The sequence below is a fragment of the Chlorocebus sabaeus genome, chromosome 19 (assembly GCF_047675955.1).
Source record: "Chlorocebus sabaeus isolate Y175 chromosome 19, mChlSab1.0.hap1, whole genome shotgun sequence".
Lineage (NCBI taxonomy): Eukaryota > Metazoa > Chordata > Mammalia > Primates > Cercopithecidae > Chlorocebus > Chlorocebus sabaeus.
In genome coordinates, this window is record NC_132922.1 from 15,564,065 (window position 1) to 15,581,864 (window position 17,800).

General features: G+C 43.1%; 1 protein-coding gene across 4 annotated transcripts in view; it reads right to left on the reverse strand.

Annotated features, from left to right (window-relative positions):
* Positions 1-17,489, reverse strand: part of HMGXB4 (HMG-box containing 4) — a 39,627-nt gene extending 22,138 nt beyond the window's left edge. The window contains exons 1-6 of one of the 4 annotated variants that reach the window (XM_007975591.3): positions 17,374-17,438; positions 12,494-12,592; positions 11,682-11,830; positions 11,035-11,113; positions 10,813-10,927; positions 9,261-10,216 (exon numbers count right to left, since the gene is read on the reverse strand). In XM_007975591.3, coding sequence (XP_007973782.1) covers positions 9,261-10,148 — 888 coding nt within the window. In that variant the 5' untranslated portion in view covers positions 10,149-10,216; positions 10,813-10,927; positions 11,035-11,113; ... (1 more) ...; positions 12,494-12,592; positions 17,374-17,438. Of the gene's footprint in view, positions 1-9,260; positions 10,217-10,812; positions 10,928-11,034; positions 11,114-11,681; positions 11,831-12,493; positions 12,593-16,881; positions 16,950-17,373 lie in introns of those variants that run through there. The other 3 variants (XM_007975589.3, XM_007975590.3, XM_007975588.3) reach the window with 3 other exon arrangements.
* Between the last annotated feature and the right edge of the window lie 311 nt (positions 17,490-17,800).

Below are 17,800 nucleotides of genomic sequence, written 5' to 3' on the forward strand. Positions count from 1 at the left end.
TTATTTAAGCTTATTTCTGTGAAACTGAGATGACAATACCTACACCTCATTGGGTTCTTGTGAAAATTCAGTGAATTACAGTAGATAAAAAAACTAGTGCAGTGCCTAGAACATACGAGGAACTCTACATTTACAGCTGTTAGGATTGTGCTTTGCCAATTCCTACTCAGTTCTCCTGCCCCTTCCTAGAAGGCCAGTCTGGCAACAATTCTTCCTGCCTTCTACATACCTTTTGCTGGCTTTGCTTCAGTCATATCAACTTCCTGGGTTTCTCTGAACATCCTGTGCCCTCTGGTGTCTCAGGGCCTTCGCAAATATTTTCCATTCCGTAACTGAGGTGCCTACTCCTATTTTCCACCTGATAATTCCTACTTGGCCTTAAGATTTGGTTCCTATGACAGCTCTCCCAGGAAACCAGCCATTCCGGGCTTTCCTTGCACTCTCTCAGTACTCCGCCCATGCCTCTGTTGAGGTTTAACACACCAAGTCCTTTCCAACCTCTTTTACTAGACTGAAAGCTCTTTGAGGGCAGACACTGTATCTTCATCTTTGTGTCCTTACCACCTGGCAGGATGTAAGAGCAGAGTAAATATGTACTATTGAATAGCAAAGTCTCAGAACTGTGTGTGAAGAGGCCAAGTGTGTATTCATGTGTAGCACCTCATCTGATTTCCACAACATCCTTGTAAGTGAAGTAGGCTGGGTGCTAGCTCCCCATTTTAAGCATAAAGGAACAGAGGCACAGAGGTCACATGACTCACCTCACTGGTCCTTCTCCAGTGACGATGAAGCTCTCCAATGAGCTGTAGGTTTTATAACATCTGCTTTTGCCCCTTAGAGGCCCTCTTTTCTTTCTGGTTCTTAACTATTTTCCAAATATGTGACATAACCACAGAGTTTGGTTCCTAAAGGTGGGAGGTTATATTAAGGTAGGGTATTATATGCATAAAACATAGTCTCCTTGCTTAGTCTAATATGTGAAATGAGTGGCTGAAATGTTTTCAAATATATTTTGTGCTTTTGAAGAACTTAAGATGTATGCGAAAGTAACTGTAACAGCCGACATTTACTAAGCCATGCCCTGTGCTAAGCATGTTACATGTACCACCTAATTTAATCTAACCCCAATTTACAAATGAGCAGAAGTGAGAAAGCAATCTCAGGAGAACAGACTTAGTAAGTAGTAGACCAGAGTAAGAATCCAAGTCTGCTGAATTTGAGTCAAAGATGTATCATGGCACCAAGTAACCATGTCTTAAAGTTGTGGAAAGGCACGTGGCATAGTGGAGAGATTACAGCTTCTTCCTCTGTCAGTGGGGCAAATGATACTACTTATTAATCAAGAGTGGTAACATTCAGAAAATGCCTAGGAGAGCCTGGCACCTAGTGGCCACTCAGTAAATGGTAGTGACTACTTTCTACCATTTATTGTTGCTGTTACTTAGCCTTAGGTTTGCCAGAGAGAGAACTAATGTAATAGCATCACAAGTCTAGTTATGTTTCAAACTTTTGTTTATTAGTAGATCAACAATGTCTGGGTGTGTCAGACATTAGGCTACCTGGCCCAGCCTTAGGTTTAGAGAAAATGTGCATATTTTGGAAACATAGATAACTAAAGGCATGTCTCTGAAATGGCAACATTACGGGATTTTAATTAATTAATTAATTAATTTATTTTGAGACAGAGTCTCGCTCGCTCTGTCGCCCAGGCTGGAGTGCAGTGGCATGATCTCAGCTCACTGCAACCTCCACCTCCTGGGTTCAAGCGATTCTCCTGCCTCAGCCTCCTGAGTAGCTGGGATTACAGGCGCGTGCCACCACGCTTGGCTAATTTTTGTATTTTTGGTAGAGACGGGGTTTCACCATGTTGGTCAGGCTAGTCTTAAACTCCTGACGTCATGATCCACCCACCTTGGCCTCCCAAAGTGCTGGAGTATAGGTGTCAGCCACGGCACCTGGCTATGAAGTGGCAAAAAAATGGGCTTTTATTTGGGGTAAAACCAAAAGGTATATTTAAAATGTAACTGTATCCTGCTATTTTTTTTTTTTTTGAGACAAGAGTCTCACTCTGTCGCCCAGGCTGGAGTGCAGTGGCCGGATCCTGGCTCACTGCAAGCTCCGCCTCCCGGGTTCATGCCATTCTCCTGCCTCAGCCTCCCGAGCAGCTGGGACTATAGGCGCCCGCCACCTCGCCCGGCTAATTTTTTTGTTTTTTAGTAGAGACGGGGTTTCACTGTGTTAGCCAGGATGGTCTCGATCTCCTGACCTCGTGATCTGCCCGTCTCAGTCTCCCAAAGTGCTGGGATTACAGGCTTGCTGTTCCAACAAAAAGCTTCCAATCCAATGGGATGATTTTTAGTGGGAAATCATCAAGATATTACCACATGATTTCTCTACTCTTCCTTAGAAAGCAGGACTCAAAACCAATAAAACCAACCAACCAACCAACCAACCAACCAACCAACCAAAACCACCTCCGAAACAACTGAAAGGCTACTTTTCACCCAGGAAATAGTGCAATTTCCCTTCTCTGTGTCGGTCAAAATTCTCGAGTAAGAGCCCACCGCTGCTACGTTCACTTCCACATTGCTCACTCTTTCCTCAACCCCTGATCCAGTTCCATTCCTACCTACCGCACTTGAACTCCTTGGCCTCTCTAGCATGAGACCAGTCTACTCTTGAAACTGTCTTTCTCCTCCCTTCTGTGTTTCTCCTCCAACATAGCTGTTCTATAAAATTCTGCTCTGAGCTCAATTTCCTCTTATCCATTTACCTATTTCATTTATCACACATGAACACCCAATTTCTCACCCAAGTTCCAGCCAAATTCTAGGTCCTGAACTTTCATTGCCACTGAGATGATTATAGTATTTACTGAATGCTCACTAATGTGCTGAGCATTGTGCAAAGACAAAGTTCTCCAGTGTTCTTGGTTCACAGTGCTTATGTGGGTTTTCAATGTGGTAGTTGCTTTTTACCTCTAGAGCACACACATTTGGCTTTGAAAAGATACGGCACTACTGAAAAGAATGTAACATACCTCGTTGAAACTGGGAATTACTTTGAACTAGTAGTTCATAAGGTATCTGAGAGATGTCAAGTATTGCTGTTTGTCTCAAAATGTATTTAAAATATCAAGCGTTATCCTGGTGAGTTTGATGTGGCATCCCAGAGCACCTTGGCACACTCAGGTCCTAAACATTTTTGCATGTATTGCCTCATTTAATCCTCACAACCCTAGGAAGTAAGTCTGTTATTATCCTCAACTTAGAGTTATTCTGTAACTTATCCAACATCACATTGTTTCTAAGTGGTCAAATGGAGCCAGGAATTGGACTCAGGTGGGCTCCACGCGTATGCTCTCAACCACTTAGCTATGCTGAATCTCCTGATCTAAATATAACTTATCTTCTCCCAAAACCAGCTATTCTTCTCACCTTCTCTATTTTTATTAGAGTCCTGGTCCTAGAATCGAAGGTAAAAGGGGCCCGCAGAGGCCTGTGGCATTTCTACCAGTTGTTTCTCCAGTCTCTGCTCACTGTAGGCTGAAGAAACACTGCTCCTAAATCATTCTTTTCTATCTCTGGGTGAACTTCGTCCCTGACTTTTTATTTATTTTTTTGAGACAGAGTCTTGTCATATTGCCCAGCTAGCTGTGAACTCCTGGGTTTAAGTAATCCTCCTGCCTCCCCCTCCTAAGTAGCAGAAACTCAGGTGTTTGCCACCGTGCCTGGTTAATTAAAAAAAAAAAAAAAAATTAAGAGCTAGAGTCTTGCTGTATCACCTAGGTTGGTCTCAAACGCTTCGGCTCAGGTGATCCTCCCACCTCAGCCTCCCAAGTAGCTGGGATTACAGGTGCAAGCCATTGCGCCTGCCTGTCCCTGACTTTTATATAGTTCTTTTCTACACTGAAACACAACCCAGGAAAATATATTTTTAAAAAGCTTTACAGGAATTTTTATGCATAAATCAGGTTTAAAAACTGCAGTGTATACACTATAAATATTTGTTGGACAAATAAATGATTAAATTCAGATTATGACTACTTCAGATTTTTTGGACAGCCACAATCAAATATTAACTCTTAATAAGGTTTTTGCTATAAACTAAAATTCATTTTTCACTAGCAACTGTTAGCCACACGGGCAAATTATAGATAAGTCCTTAACTTTGAAGAGCTTATTATTTTTCCAACGTTATCTAGGTTCAAAGCTGAAGAGATATTTCTTAGACTCATTTATATTTCTGGCTTCCCAGATACAAGCCCACTAGGTCAGCAGTCTCCAGTCTTTTTGGCACCAGGGCCCAGTTTCATGGAAAACAATTTTTCCACGGACCTGAGGCAGGGGCAGGGGCAGGGGCAGGGGTGGAGTTTAGGATGATTCAAGTGCATTACATTATGCACTTTATTTCTATTATTATTACATTGTAACATGCAATGAAATAATTATACAACTTACCATCACGTAGAATCAGTGGGAGCCCTGAGCTTGTTTTCCTCCAAATAGATGGTCCCATCTGGGGGTGATGGGAGACAGTGACAGATCATCAGGCATTAGATTCTCATAAGGAGCCTTTTGGGGTTTGCGACAGGGTAGAGCATGACAGGGTTTGTGCTCCTATGAGAATCGAATGCTCCTGCTGATCTGACAGGAGGTGGAGTTCAGGCAGTAATGTGAGCGACGGGAGTGGCTGTAAATACAGATGAAGCTTCTATGGCTTGTCCACCGCTCACCTCCTGCTACGTGGCCTGGTTCCCAACAGGCTATGTACGGCTACTGGTCTGTGGTCTGGGGATTGGGGACCCCTGCTCTAGGTAGATCTTGTCAATTTTTCCTTCAGAGCCTCTCCCGAATCGATCTCTTCAATTTTATTTCTCTCGCTTTTTTTAAAAAATTCTTTTTTAAAGAGACAGGGTCTTGCTCTGTCAACCAGGTTAGAGTGCAGTGGCACAATCAAAACTCACAGAAGCTTGGAACTTCTGGGTTCAAGTGATCCTCCCACTTCCACCTCAGGAGTAGCTGGGACTCCAGTCACACGTCACCACACCTGGATCTTGCTAGATTGCCCAGGCCAGTCTTGAACTCTTGGACTCAAGCGATCCTCCTGACTCTTAGGTTTTTATTACTAACCTTCTAGACTATAATAACTCTCTTGGTTATTAGTCTCTCCCTAGTCTAATCCACCTTGTACAATTCTATCATTTTATTCTTATCATTTAGATCATAACTAAACCTTGCTTATAAACCCTACACTGCCCGCTGCCAAGTCCTTTATTTTGGCATTTAAGATTCTCTACAATTTGCTCCTGACCTACCTTTTCAGTACTATGTTTTCATCCACATATTCACTCATTTGACATATACTTACAAAGTGCTTACTAAGGACATTGAGGAGTTGAAGATACTATAAGGTGGTAAAGGAGCTTATGTTCTGCCCCAAGCAGACAGCACTGAGAAGTTAAAGAAATTGGGTGTAGCCCCTTCTATGAATTCTATTTTGTTTGAGATGGAGTCTCACTCCGTCGCCCAGGCTGGAGTACAGTGGCACAATCTTGGCTCACTGCAGCCTCCGCCTCCCAAGTTCAAGCAATTATCCTGCCTCTGCCTCCAGAGCAGCTGAAATTACAGGCACATGCCACCACACCCAGCTAATTTTTGTATTTTTAGTAGAAATGGGGTTTCACCATGTTGGCCAGGCTGGTCTCGAACTCCTGACCTCAAGTGATCTACCTGCCTCCGCTTCCCAAACTGCTGGGATTACAGGTGTGAGCCACTGCACCAGCTCCTTCTATGAATTCTAAGAACCAGTCTTCCCTTATAGTCTTTAGTAAGGGAAAGAGAATATGTACAAAGATAATGCCAATCAATACAAGAAAATAAGTGCAATAAGACAGCAAGGTAATATGGGAGTTTAGATGTTAACTCTAATGGGGGGTGTTCAGGATGTCTTAGAAGAGGTGGCATTTGATTAGGTCTTGCAAAGAGGGCAGAGCTTCAATATGTAAGAAGAAGAAGGTCACTGTAAAAAATGAGCAAAGGAATAGAGATAAGAATGTATGGGAAACAAGTCTGATTTCCACACAGTGTATGTACAATAGACTAATAAGAGGTAAAGCTGAAAAGGGAGGATTAGGCTAAATCCAGACACTTAATGAATGCTTGGCCAAGGTTTGAACTTACCTGATATTTACTCCTTTGACAAGTATTTACCAACTGTCTACAATAAGCCAGATGGCAGGTTAAACACTAGGGATAGCAAGACAGACGTGGTCCTGGTCCTCTTGGAGATTAGAGTCTACCATAAAAGCAGTAAGAATTCACTGAAGATGCAGAACACAGGACTGCCATCATCAACGTGCTACTTAAGATTAAGATTACTCTGGCATCAATGTGTGAGATTAACTGCACGGCAGAAGAATAAAAAAACAAAACAAGGCCACTTATTACAGTAAGTTTAGAAAGGAATGAGGCCTAAGACAGTGGCAGTGGTAATGGAGGAGCTAAAGGCTTGAAAGATATTAAGAAGGAAGACCATCAAGCTTAATATTTGTGCAGAAATAGTTGGAAGGGAGCAGGGAAGGGGGAAATGTAAAAGTGAACCATGAGACTGGAAAAAATTCAAACAGTTGTCAGCTCTGGGATTGGGGATGGATTGGAGAGGGGTATTAGAGAGTTCTCTGGGATGATGGTTATGTCTGTATCTTGATAGAGGCTTTACCACACAGGTGAGTGCATCTATCAAAACTCATTATATACTCAATATCTATGCATTTCACCATATGTAAATTTTATCTTTATGTTTTTGAGACCGAGTCTCGCGCTGTCGCCCAGGCTGGAGTGCAGTGGCGTGATCTTGGCTCACTGCAGCACCTGCCTCCCGGGTTCAAGCTATTCTCCTGCCTCAGCCTCCCTATATGTAAATTTCATATTTTCAAATTCCTGAAAACAAATATTAAACTCAGGTTAATGATATGCAAGCTGAAGTGTTTAGGGGTGAAGTGTATGTTACCTGCAATTTACTTTGAAATACACTAAGAAAGATAACATGGACTGGTGGATGAAAAGGTGGGCAGATATATGATAAAGCAAAAAGAAAATATTAACTGTAAACTCCTGGTGGAGAATATGCAGTTTTCATTATATAATTCTTTCAATCCTTTTTGTTTGAAAAATTTCATAATAAAATGTTGAGAAAAGTGATAAGCATTCAGTTTTGAGTTTGGGTTGACTGGCGGGATACTGGCAATACAGAAGATGTAGGTAGGTTATGTCCATTAGTGACATAAGGGTTTGAGGTACCCAAGGCATTCGAGTAGAAATATTTACCAGGCAGCTGAAATTGCACAGGTGGAGTTATTTTACTCTGCTGCTTCCTGAACATCTCTCTGCCTCCATGTGTCCACTTCCACTGAAACCTTTTCCTTCTTCACGCTTTCCCTGACTACCCTGTGCTCCGACATTCAGCATTGGATGATTAGTTCATGGCATTATCACGTCACTAGACTGGAAATTCTTAGGATAAACAGAATCTTATAAAGAACACATAGTGTTTATTTCATAAAGCAATTTTCAAATAAACAACTGAATAACACCTGACTTAGTATTGGAATATCCAGGTCTTTATGTTCACACTGATTCCTGGCTCAGAGGTAGAGTCCTGTTTTTTTTGAGACAGATATAAACAGATACGTGTGTGTGTGTATATATATATATGTATAGATATACTAATAGATATAAACAGATATAGATCTGTAGAGAGACATAAACAGATAGATATAAACAGACTTTCTTAAAAGGCAACCTTTACAGCAGAGAATTCCCATTCCCAGATTCTTTTTTTTTGAGACAGGGAGTCTCACTCTGTTGTCTAGGCTGGAGTTGCAGTGGCAAGATTATAGCTCACTGTAGCCTCCACCTCTCGGGCTTAAACAATCCTCTCACCTCAATCTCCTGAGTAGCTGGGACTATACATGTGCACCCCCACACCAGGCTAATTTTTGTATTTTTTTTGTAGAGACTGGGTTTCGTTATGTTGCCCAGGCTGGTCCCGAACTCTTGGGCTCAAGTGATCCACCTGCCCAGCCTCCCAAAGTGCTGGGATTACAGGCGTGAGCCACCACACCCAGCCCCATATTCTTAATACATTTGATTTTCTCGTTCTTAGTAGCTTTTCTTCCAGATTTTATTTCACATTGCATTTTGCAGAACTATAAATAAAAAAAGAAACCTTTAATGACATAGTTATAAGACCCTAAAGTTCACTGCTAGAAATTGTTGAATTGTGAGGAAAGAAATCAAACCAAGGTGACTGATTTATCATTCCTATCTCTCTAATCAGCAGTGAGCTCCCTAAAGTCAACAACTATGTCCTGCTTGTTTTTTTACTTCCTGGTACTATCTACAGCATTGAGCTTGGCATACAGTAACCACTTAGACAGTAAAAGAACATATATTCGACGCTGAAAAGAATACCAGAAAGTAGCCAACCCGGCTGGTGGGAAGTCATTAGCTATTCTGTTAACTTGATTGCTCAGTGTTCTACCAATTTTGATAGTCTATTTTTCAAAATGAACTCAAAGGACACCTTTTGACATCTCCCAACTGCCCTAAGCAGACAGTGATGCTAAGTGAAAGAAACTGGGTTTAGCTCCTTCTATGAATTCTAACAACTAGTTGGAATAAGCCACAGTGTAACTAAACCTATTCCTGGCACAATGGGAGAATAACTCTATTAAGAAACCCTAGGCCGGGCATGGTAGCTCATGCCTGTAATGCTAGCACTTTGGGAGGCAGAGGTGGGTGGATCACTTGAGGTCAGGAGTTTGAAACCAGCCTGGCCAACGTGGTGAAACCTCGTCTCTACTAAAAATACGAAGAAAAAAAAGAAAAAAAAAAAATTAGTCGGGTGTGGTGGTGGGTGCCTGTAATTTCAGCTCCTTGGGAGGGTGAGGCGTGAACCTGGGAGGAGGAGGTTGCAGTGAGCCCATACTGCACCACTGCACTCCAGCCTGGGCAACAGAGAGAGATTCCATCTCAAAAAAAATAAAACAAATAAAAGAAAAAAAAGATTGCTCCTATTTTTGTATCAGACAGACTGGGCCACTGGTAATATTTTATACTTTATATCATTCCAACATATCCCCCAAATATGCTTAATTCTCAGTGGTTTACCTCAACTGCTTAACTTAAAAGTCCATTGACTATCCAGGAAGAACCTGCTTCATCTCTTATCCCCACCACACTTAAAAGATGCTTTACCTTTTCTCCTCTCTCTCTCTCTCTGTCCTTCTCTTCTTTTTTCTTTTTTTTCTCACTATGCCCATCTGTGTGGAGGCCAGGAAGTGGCGGGGGAGGTGCTGCTGCTCCAGCGTATGGGATGCTGGGAGGAGGGCCAGATGTCACTGTGACCTCTCCCACTGGCAGAGCAGAAAGTCCTGAACTTCTCTTGGATTTGGAGTGTCGCTTCTCTTTATGCTTCTCCTTGTCTTTCTTCTTTTTGCTCTTCTTTGACTTCTTTTTCTTCTTGATTTCCCGGTAAGAATCATCTATCACTAACTCCCCAGCCTCTAGTTCCCCACCAGAGGATGAGTCTGATTCTACCAGAATAGGTTCAAGCCCTGAAAGATCAAGGTTACCACTGTGGGACTCTGGGAACTGGGAGGCATCAGACCCACAGCCTTCAGGGCCAGGAGATGAATGTGGGTCTGAGGATGACTTGTGCTTTTTCCGGGCTGTTTTCAGAAAGCTCTGTAACTCATGTCCTAGGAGTAAAGCACCCTGCTCATCCCGAGCTGATTTCTTTGAGGATTTTTTCACAGTTGCTTGCTGAGAGGGATACTGAAAAGATTCCTCATCAACAGAGCTGCTTCCCTTCTCCTTTGGTGAAAGAATAAGTTTCATTTTCAAACCATCAGGCTCCCGAAGGGTCAGTGTCTCTGTGTTCACATACAGAGGTTTCATTTTTTTGGATTTGTGGGAGGCACCATCCTCCAGGGGTAGTTCCCCGCTGCTTCCACTGACTTTCTTCCTGTGGTGCTCCTTTTTACTCTCCGAATGGCTTGAAGAGCCAGAGGATTTCTCCCCAGTCTTTTTGGAGGGCTTGGAGCCTGCTGCCAGTGGGGAAGTGATAGCTTTCAACAGGTCCATAGCTGTATCGGTAGACTGTGGGCTGGACTTTTTCTTTTTCTTCTGTGACGATTCCAAAGACGAAATGTCTAGAAATAATCAGGAGAAGTACTGTCAATATGATGGGAAGCAACTTCTAACAAGCTTCCTCTCTCATCAAAAGCACCTAGCTAACATGAGAAAGAGGCTAACAGGAATGATCTGAAGGGAGACCCTTTAACTGATTCCTAACATTAAGAAATGATGCCCTTGTGCTTCTTGGCTTGGTGGATTCTGCCTCTGACCCTGGACACAGTTCTTGCCACTAAAGTTGTTTCTCTTCATTGAGTCTTCAGAAGCAACCAAAGAGCACATACCCAGAAGAATTGACTATAGCTGTGGGATTATGGGAAGTTAACAATTCAGAAGAACTGACTATAGCTGTGGGATTATGGGAAGTTAACAATTCAGAGTGCAGACAGAGTACCATTTGTTTCTGTGTTCAGGACAAACCCATTCTGGGAAAAGTTGAGTCTCGTCAGCTATGTGCACAACACAGCTAAGAAAACTGGTTCTGTGAGTGGATATACACTGGTTGAGAAGTGACCCACAGGTGCAGGCCAGAGGACTACATATGGCAAAAGGGATACTAGATAACAATGGGCACAAGATAAGTGGATGATTGGGGGGAGAAGGAACCTGGTACCTGGTGTATCACAAATGCAGACTGTTCTTCTATGCTGAATCCTCCAAAATACCAGCCCTCCACCTCTCTCCTCCTTCACACTGGTTTATCGGCACTCAGAACAAGAACCACTGTCCTGTTAAATAGGCCACTGAGTCAGCAACATCTGGATCCCTTTCCCCTACCCCGACTCCAAGAACCAGCGATGTGTTTATCCCACCTGTTGCCCATTCCCATCCTCACCTCCATAGTAGTAATCATCAGAGGAGTGCTTCCTCTTCTTCTTGTGTGTGTCCGTCCCCAAGAAGTAAAGTTCGCTATCCTATAATTAAAGAAGAAGAATTGACCAATAATAAGATGATGAGGCAAATGCAGTTTGGAACCACTCTTGTCTTTGATGATTTCTGACTTTGGGAAACAAAGCAAAGAAATAATAAAAACAGATGCGCACAACATTTTATTTTTCTTTTCTAAAGTTATTAAAAAACACTTCCTTCTTCAAATATTAGGAAATATGGTAAGAAGTAGTTTAACACTTTCCTGGTGCAGTGGCTCAGGGCTGTAATCCTAGCACTTTGGGAGGCTGAGGCAGGTGGATCATTTGAGGTCAGGAGTTTGAGACCTGCCTGGCCAACATGGTGAAACCCTATCCCAAATACAAAAATTGGTCGGGCTTGGTGGCAGGAACCTGTTAATCCCAGCGACTCGGGAGGCTGAGGCAAGAGAATCGCTTGAACCCGGAAGGTGGAGGTTGCAGTGAGCAGAGATCACGCCACTGCACTCCAGCCTGGGCCACAAGAGCAAAAAAAACCTCTGCATCAGAAAAAAAAAAAAAAAAAAAAAAAAAAGAGTAGTTTAAGACTTTCCTAATTTAAATTTTTAGGACTTACCTTCAACTTCTTCTTGGAAGAATTCCTGACCTGAGCAGCAATTTCTTCCTCTTCCCTTAAAAAATCTTTGTAAGAACGTTTTTTCTCTCGTTGGCTTCGGCCAGCTGCAAGTCCTATGTCCTCAAAGGTATGATCACCATCAAAACAATCTGAGAAGCACAGGTTTATTTGGGAAAGGAAATGAGAAAGTCAAGTAAGTAACGACCAAATCACCATGGAGGTAATGCAACAGTTCCTCTATTTCCAAATTAAAACAATGTTTCAATCAAGTCCACTGAAATACAGGGCTAGACCCAGGGGAACAGAATATTTCTTGATGACCTGGCTGCAAATACAAGAATCAAACCTGAAGAAACAATGTTTCCATGCTATGCAAAGGCCCCATGTGCAACCTCAGATATGATTTCTTAGTTGTGATTTGGTAGGTGGACACAGACTTGCAGACGAAAGGCTGAAAAGAATAAGGATTCATGATTCATGTGCTGTGCTGCTCTCTGTGGGAGTCCAGGATGTGATTCCTATCCCCAGACTCCTGCACACTGGAGCTGGCAAGGACCAAGAGTGCTGCAGGGGATCACCCCAATAAACTAAGAGACTCATATTTCAGACTCTCGTGTTGGAACCCCTGTCCTGGTTTTCGTTTCCATGGGCCCAGTCTGGGGATGGCGTGGAGGCTGAGTGTCATAACAGTGCTCTAGACCATCACTTGGGAGTCCAGGCTGTGGTGCCCAGTCCTGGTCTCTATATCCATGGGCTGCAAGGATTGAAGAGGATACCCCCTTTGGAATGCTTCTCAGATTATGGGGTCATACCTTCTTTCTTCACGGAGTCATCATAAGCCATGGTGGTCCTGCAGGGCCTTTGAGAATGTGTCACTGTGTCCAGGCTCCTTCCCGTCTACAGGACCAGGTCTGAGAAACAAAGAAGGAAAACCCTCCTGTAATGCGAAATCAGAGGAGAAGCAACCTTCCAGATGGAAATGTGTAGTGATCCAAGGGCCGACTGGAAGGGCAGCAAGAAATAAAGGAGTGTCTTGTCACCTCCTCATTCTCTTTGTAAATATAGTGGGGTTGATACTGCAGGAAGTACACTAGGCTTAATTAGATTTCAGTCATGAATTAAAGTTGTCATTTGGGGAAGTATATAAAATACCTCCAATACAAAAAATATTTTCAAAATTAATGAGAATTTCTGAAATGCCAACAGGACTGACAACACTGAGACAGGGTAGAAACCAACATTAAGTTAGAGGGATAGGTTCAATCATGGTTATAAAATACACAGGTAAAGCAAGATGCAGAGAAGACAGATCACACCAAACATCTGAAGACCATAAAATCCTACCAACTGGATTGGTGAACTGGTAACATCTACTGCATTGTAATTTAAACAGAAATGATTAACTGTATAGGAATATTAAATATCTTTAGAGCATAATTTCTTTTGCGTTTTGGGGGGGGGTTACATGAATTTGTTCAAATTTATGTAATTGTAAAAGCAGGTACACTCTTTACATCAGTTGACCATGTGACAGCTGTCACCACCACCAAGGCTTTCTTAAAGGCTAGGTGAAAATAGGGAGATATTTATCATTTGTCCACTGGTCATAAAACTTTTATGATTAATAAGATCTTCACTAATAAGAATTGCTATAATTTAAATGTTCTAGATATTGTATTGAGTTTTATTGAATTTTTACAATCTTTTTTTGGCATTTGAGTTTATATGTCCATTTTGACTTTGAAGATAACAATGCTATAAAATGCACTGTAAGTTTTTTTGTTTTTCTTTTTTTTTTTTTTGAGACAGTCTTGCTCTGTTGCCCAGGCTGGAGTGCAGTGGCAGTTTTGGCACACTGCAACTTCTGCCTCCCAGGTTCAAGTGATTCTCCTGCCTCAGCCTCCCCAGTAGCTGGGATTACAAGCACCTGCCACCACGCCCGGCTAATTTATGTATTTTTAGTAGAGATAGGGTTTCACCATCTTGGCCAGGCTGGTCTTGAACTCTTGACCTCATGATCCACCCGCCTCAGCCTCCCAAAGTGCTGGGATTACAGGTGTGAGTCATCGCGCCCAGCCAAGGTAAAGTTCTTTAAAAGTTTTAAGAACAAGTAATGTCACAAGTCCTTCAGGAAATTTAAAATTACATATTAAATATTTTGGCAATGTTCTCATCCAATTAAGTCAGATGCTTACAAAGTTAATCTAATTGATAATTTATTTAAATTTAATTTGACCTTCATTATTATAAGGGGATTTAGAAATACTGAAGGACACTTAAATGACATATTACTAATTCCTTCAGGCAGCTGTGGACAATACTGAAGCATGGAACTTTTGTGAAAGATGAATTTGATTAACAAGGGAAGCTTTCATAAGTTACATTAAAAAGACTTATTTGCACAAATCAGATAAAATACAATGTACACGTAGGCCTGAATAGGAAAATGAAGCATTATGAAGAATTATTTATAAGAAAAGAAACATAAAAAAGCATTTCTTCACTTCTCTGAGAAGTGAAATAAAGAATGGATTTGGTCAAAGTAACAGAAGCTAGAGTAATGAAACTATATTAACTGGATTGTTTTAAAGATAAACTGGAGAACTGCCTGTTCGAAGGGCCTTTTCACAGGAAACGAAGGGGACATAAGGTCAGGCCTCAGATAAAAATGTGAGGAGGCAAGATACATAATGTAGCCAGTTTTTCATGTTCCAGCATTTAAGGATGAAAGTTTCTCAGTGGAAACTACTGTCCTCCCCTTTCCACCCAAGTGGTGTTGACTCCAAAACGGGTGCAGGTAGGAGAAGGGAAATATAGGAAATTATATTCATTTATTTGAAAACAGCATATCCTCTCAAAGGCACTAAAATACTGAGTGTATAAGAAAAATATACAGATTATATTGGTTTTCATAGGCTGATAACACCAAGAACTACTGGAGACCTCAAATTAAACACTTTCTGTGCATGAATTTTCATGCATGAATTTTGGCAAAGAATATTTAAGAAATAATGGCAAAAAACTTAAATATTCCATGTCATAAATACAGTCATCAATGTTTTGTCAACAACAAAATGCACTTGTAAATGTAAGCAGAGGCTGGTCCTGAGACTTACAAATAGGCCTTCCCTTTGGTAACATCAAAATCAACATAAAACATAGTTGGGCAACTTAACAGAACAGAAATAAGTACCTCTGAAAACAGAAAGAAAGAAGATGACTGTATCGTGGTCTTGTTACTGGCTGCTTTAAAAAACTTGTGGATTAAAAAGTTGTGTGAAAGGGAGTAGAAAATTAGGAACTGCTTCTCAGAGGCACAGGCCAACACAGAAAATGTGTTAGCATTACATATTAGATTAGGTCTGCCACTGTTTACATTTTCTTTAAAACACTGAAGAGCACTTTATAATTTACTGGATTAAATAACCTGAAGAAAAAAAAAGGAATGAGGCCTGAAGACAAGTCCAATTCACTAAAGAACTGGGGCAGCCAAGAGGTTGGAAAACTAAAATTAAACACAACGGACTGTTATCACTCACAGCTTGGGCAGATCATGGGCCTTGAATTTCTACATTCTTTAAAATCAGGATATTATTGCAGCTTAGGGTTTAGTTTTGGTTGCTGACTCATAGAAGAAAGATACCAGATAAATCTCAAGCAACAGTGTGAAAGAAAGGCAGAGTTCAGGCAACATTTATATAAGATCAGACGAACCCCTGGTATTCCTTCCAGGTCTTGAATACGATCTGTGAAAATTCAGAGTCCAGGGGTAGAGAGTAGATTGTGAGGATTAAAGAAAACGAAAAATACTAGGTTTGATTTTCACATTAGAAAAGGGAGGTCATAATTACATTAAATGTTGGCAAATGTGAAACAGGTGTTAACCCATTCTCAAGTCAATTTGGGAGTTTATAAAATTCAATGTTGTCAACTGCCAAGAGGCAGGAATAATTTTGTTTGTCTCAGTGTGCCAAGATATGACAACGTAAGTTCATTATTTCATACTGTTGATACAAGTAAAAAACTGGTACCATAAAAATGTATACTTATGAAATGCACAAATTGTTAAATAGCTCTTCGGGGACTTTTCTTTAGGATATGAAAAGGAGGCGGCAGAGGTGCTCTTTCTCTTGTAGACAAGTATACAGGTTATGTTCAGGCATAGGCCTTTGGGATGACCAAAGTATTTAGGAGGGAAAAAATCCTCACATATAGTACTTTGTTATTTCGCAACTTCAAATTATACTAAAAAAAAGGTTTCAGATGTTTGTTTTTTTGAGGTAACTTGAACTCCCGCAATCAACAAGCTTCTTCACCCCATAATGTAAATGAGCATTGAAAAAAAGGAAACAAAGTGAGTCCCGCAAACGGGCAGTAAGAGAAATTCTGAAATCCAGGTCTGTTCCAGGATGAGAGCCAGGTCCAAGATTCTTCGTTCTCTTCTTCCAACACTCCTTTCAATAACTCAAAATGCCAGTCAGTGCAGGTAAAGGAAGAGGCACATCCGCCGGTTGCCAATTTCTGACATTTTCTTGTTACTTCTAGGATACAGGCAAGTGATGCCTTCTCATCTTCGTCCAGGTTTCCTCCAATCTCCGAACACAGTGACTCCGAATCCTCTCGCCACTCCCTTCTCCAGGGACCTACCTAGGCAGCACTCCCAGCCCCTGCCAGCTCTGGAAGCTGCAGAGATCCCGACAGTCTGGGATGGGGATGGAATCCTCTCATTGCAGTGCAATTAAGCGGAACCACGACCACCGCACAGATTGGCTGACAACACACATTCCCTAAGACCAGCAATAGAAATTTTGACAAGCCTTGTCCAATCAACAGGCTTTATTTGGGATTCAGTTTTTTAATTTGTTCTATTAGGAGGAAATAAAATCAGCCACCAGCTCAGCCCTCAGCAAGAGGGGACGGAGATGTTTCTCCGCGTTTGCACGCTATAAAGTGAATCTACAAGTAGTAGTTGGTGGAGGGAAAATGGGCCTGCACGGAGAAGGCTCCCACCACGAAGGCATGGCCAAGCCGGGTTGCACGCAAAGAATACACACAATACCCGGTGATTTACACAAACAGCCCCCAGGACCACCATTTTTGTGGTCCCCACGGCAAACGAGTGGGATTCTCCCGGCAGTTCTGCGGCAACAGCTAGTTCAACAAAGCTCTATGAAAAGGAAAAGAAGAAAACTCCTCGTACCTTCTCCTGCCAGCCGCGGCCCCAGCCCTCCCGTGGCCACGGCCACGAGCGCTTTCCCCCTGACAGCCCGAGGGACCCCCGCATCGCGGGTTCCGAGCCGCACAGCTCGACCTGGACCCGGGTTCCCGCGTCCCCGGCGGCCTTACGGCGCCCCCGAGGGCGGAGACGGCCCGGGCAGGGGGAGGGGCGGCCCGGGTCCGCAGGCCCCCGGGGCGGCCGCACGCCCCCTCCCGGCCCCGCAGCTTTCCCGCCTTCCCCGTTTGAACAGCTCCCGTCCGCCCTCCTCCTTCTGCCCGCTCCAGCCCCTTCCTGGGGGCGGCTGCGGCCGCTACTCCAGTCCCCGGCTCGGCCCCTGGGGTAGGCCGCGACGGGCCTGGGGCGCCCCAGAGGTGGTGTCGCGGGCCCAGGGCGGCAGGTGGCGGCGGGGCGGGGCTGCTGCCGCCTCAGGGTGGGGGCCCAGCCCGGTCTCCTGGGGTCTCCGCTCGCCGCTACCTTCACTCGGCTCGCCCGGATCCCGCCTCAGCGCCGCCGATCGCCGCCATCTTGGAGAAGGAGAGAAAAGCGCGAGCGGCCAGGGAGCCTCAGTCGAGCCCAGAGCGCAGACTCGGGCTCCGGAGGGGGAATCCCGCTCGACCAAGAGCGCCGAGCGCATCGAATAAAACTCGGAGTTTGCTGAGCGCGGGAGCTGGCATTTATTTATTGAGAATTTGCTACGTTCCCAGCCTTGCGCTAGTAGCTTACAAACATTATTTCACTTGATCCTCACTGCATTCCTGTCGCATTTTGCAGAAGAGAACCAGGCTGAGAGAAGTGACGTGCCCAAGGATACACAGGTAGTTGGAATATGAGACCCAGTATTACTCCAAGTCTTCTGATTCTGAATGCAGTGCTTTCCCCAAAACACTATGCTGTTTCTTTC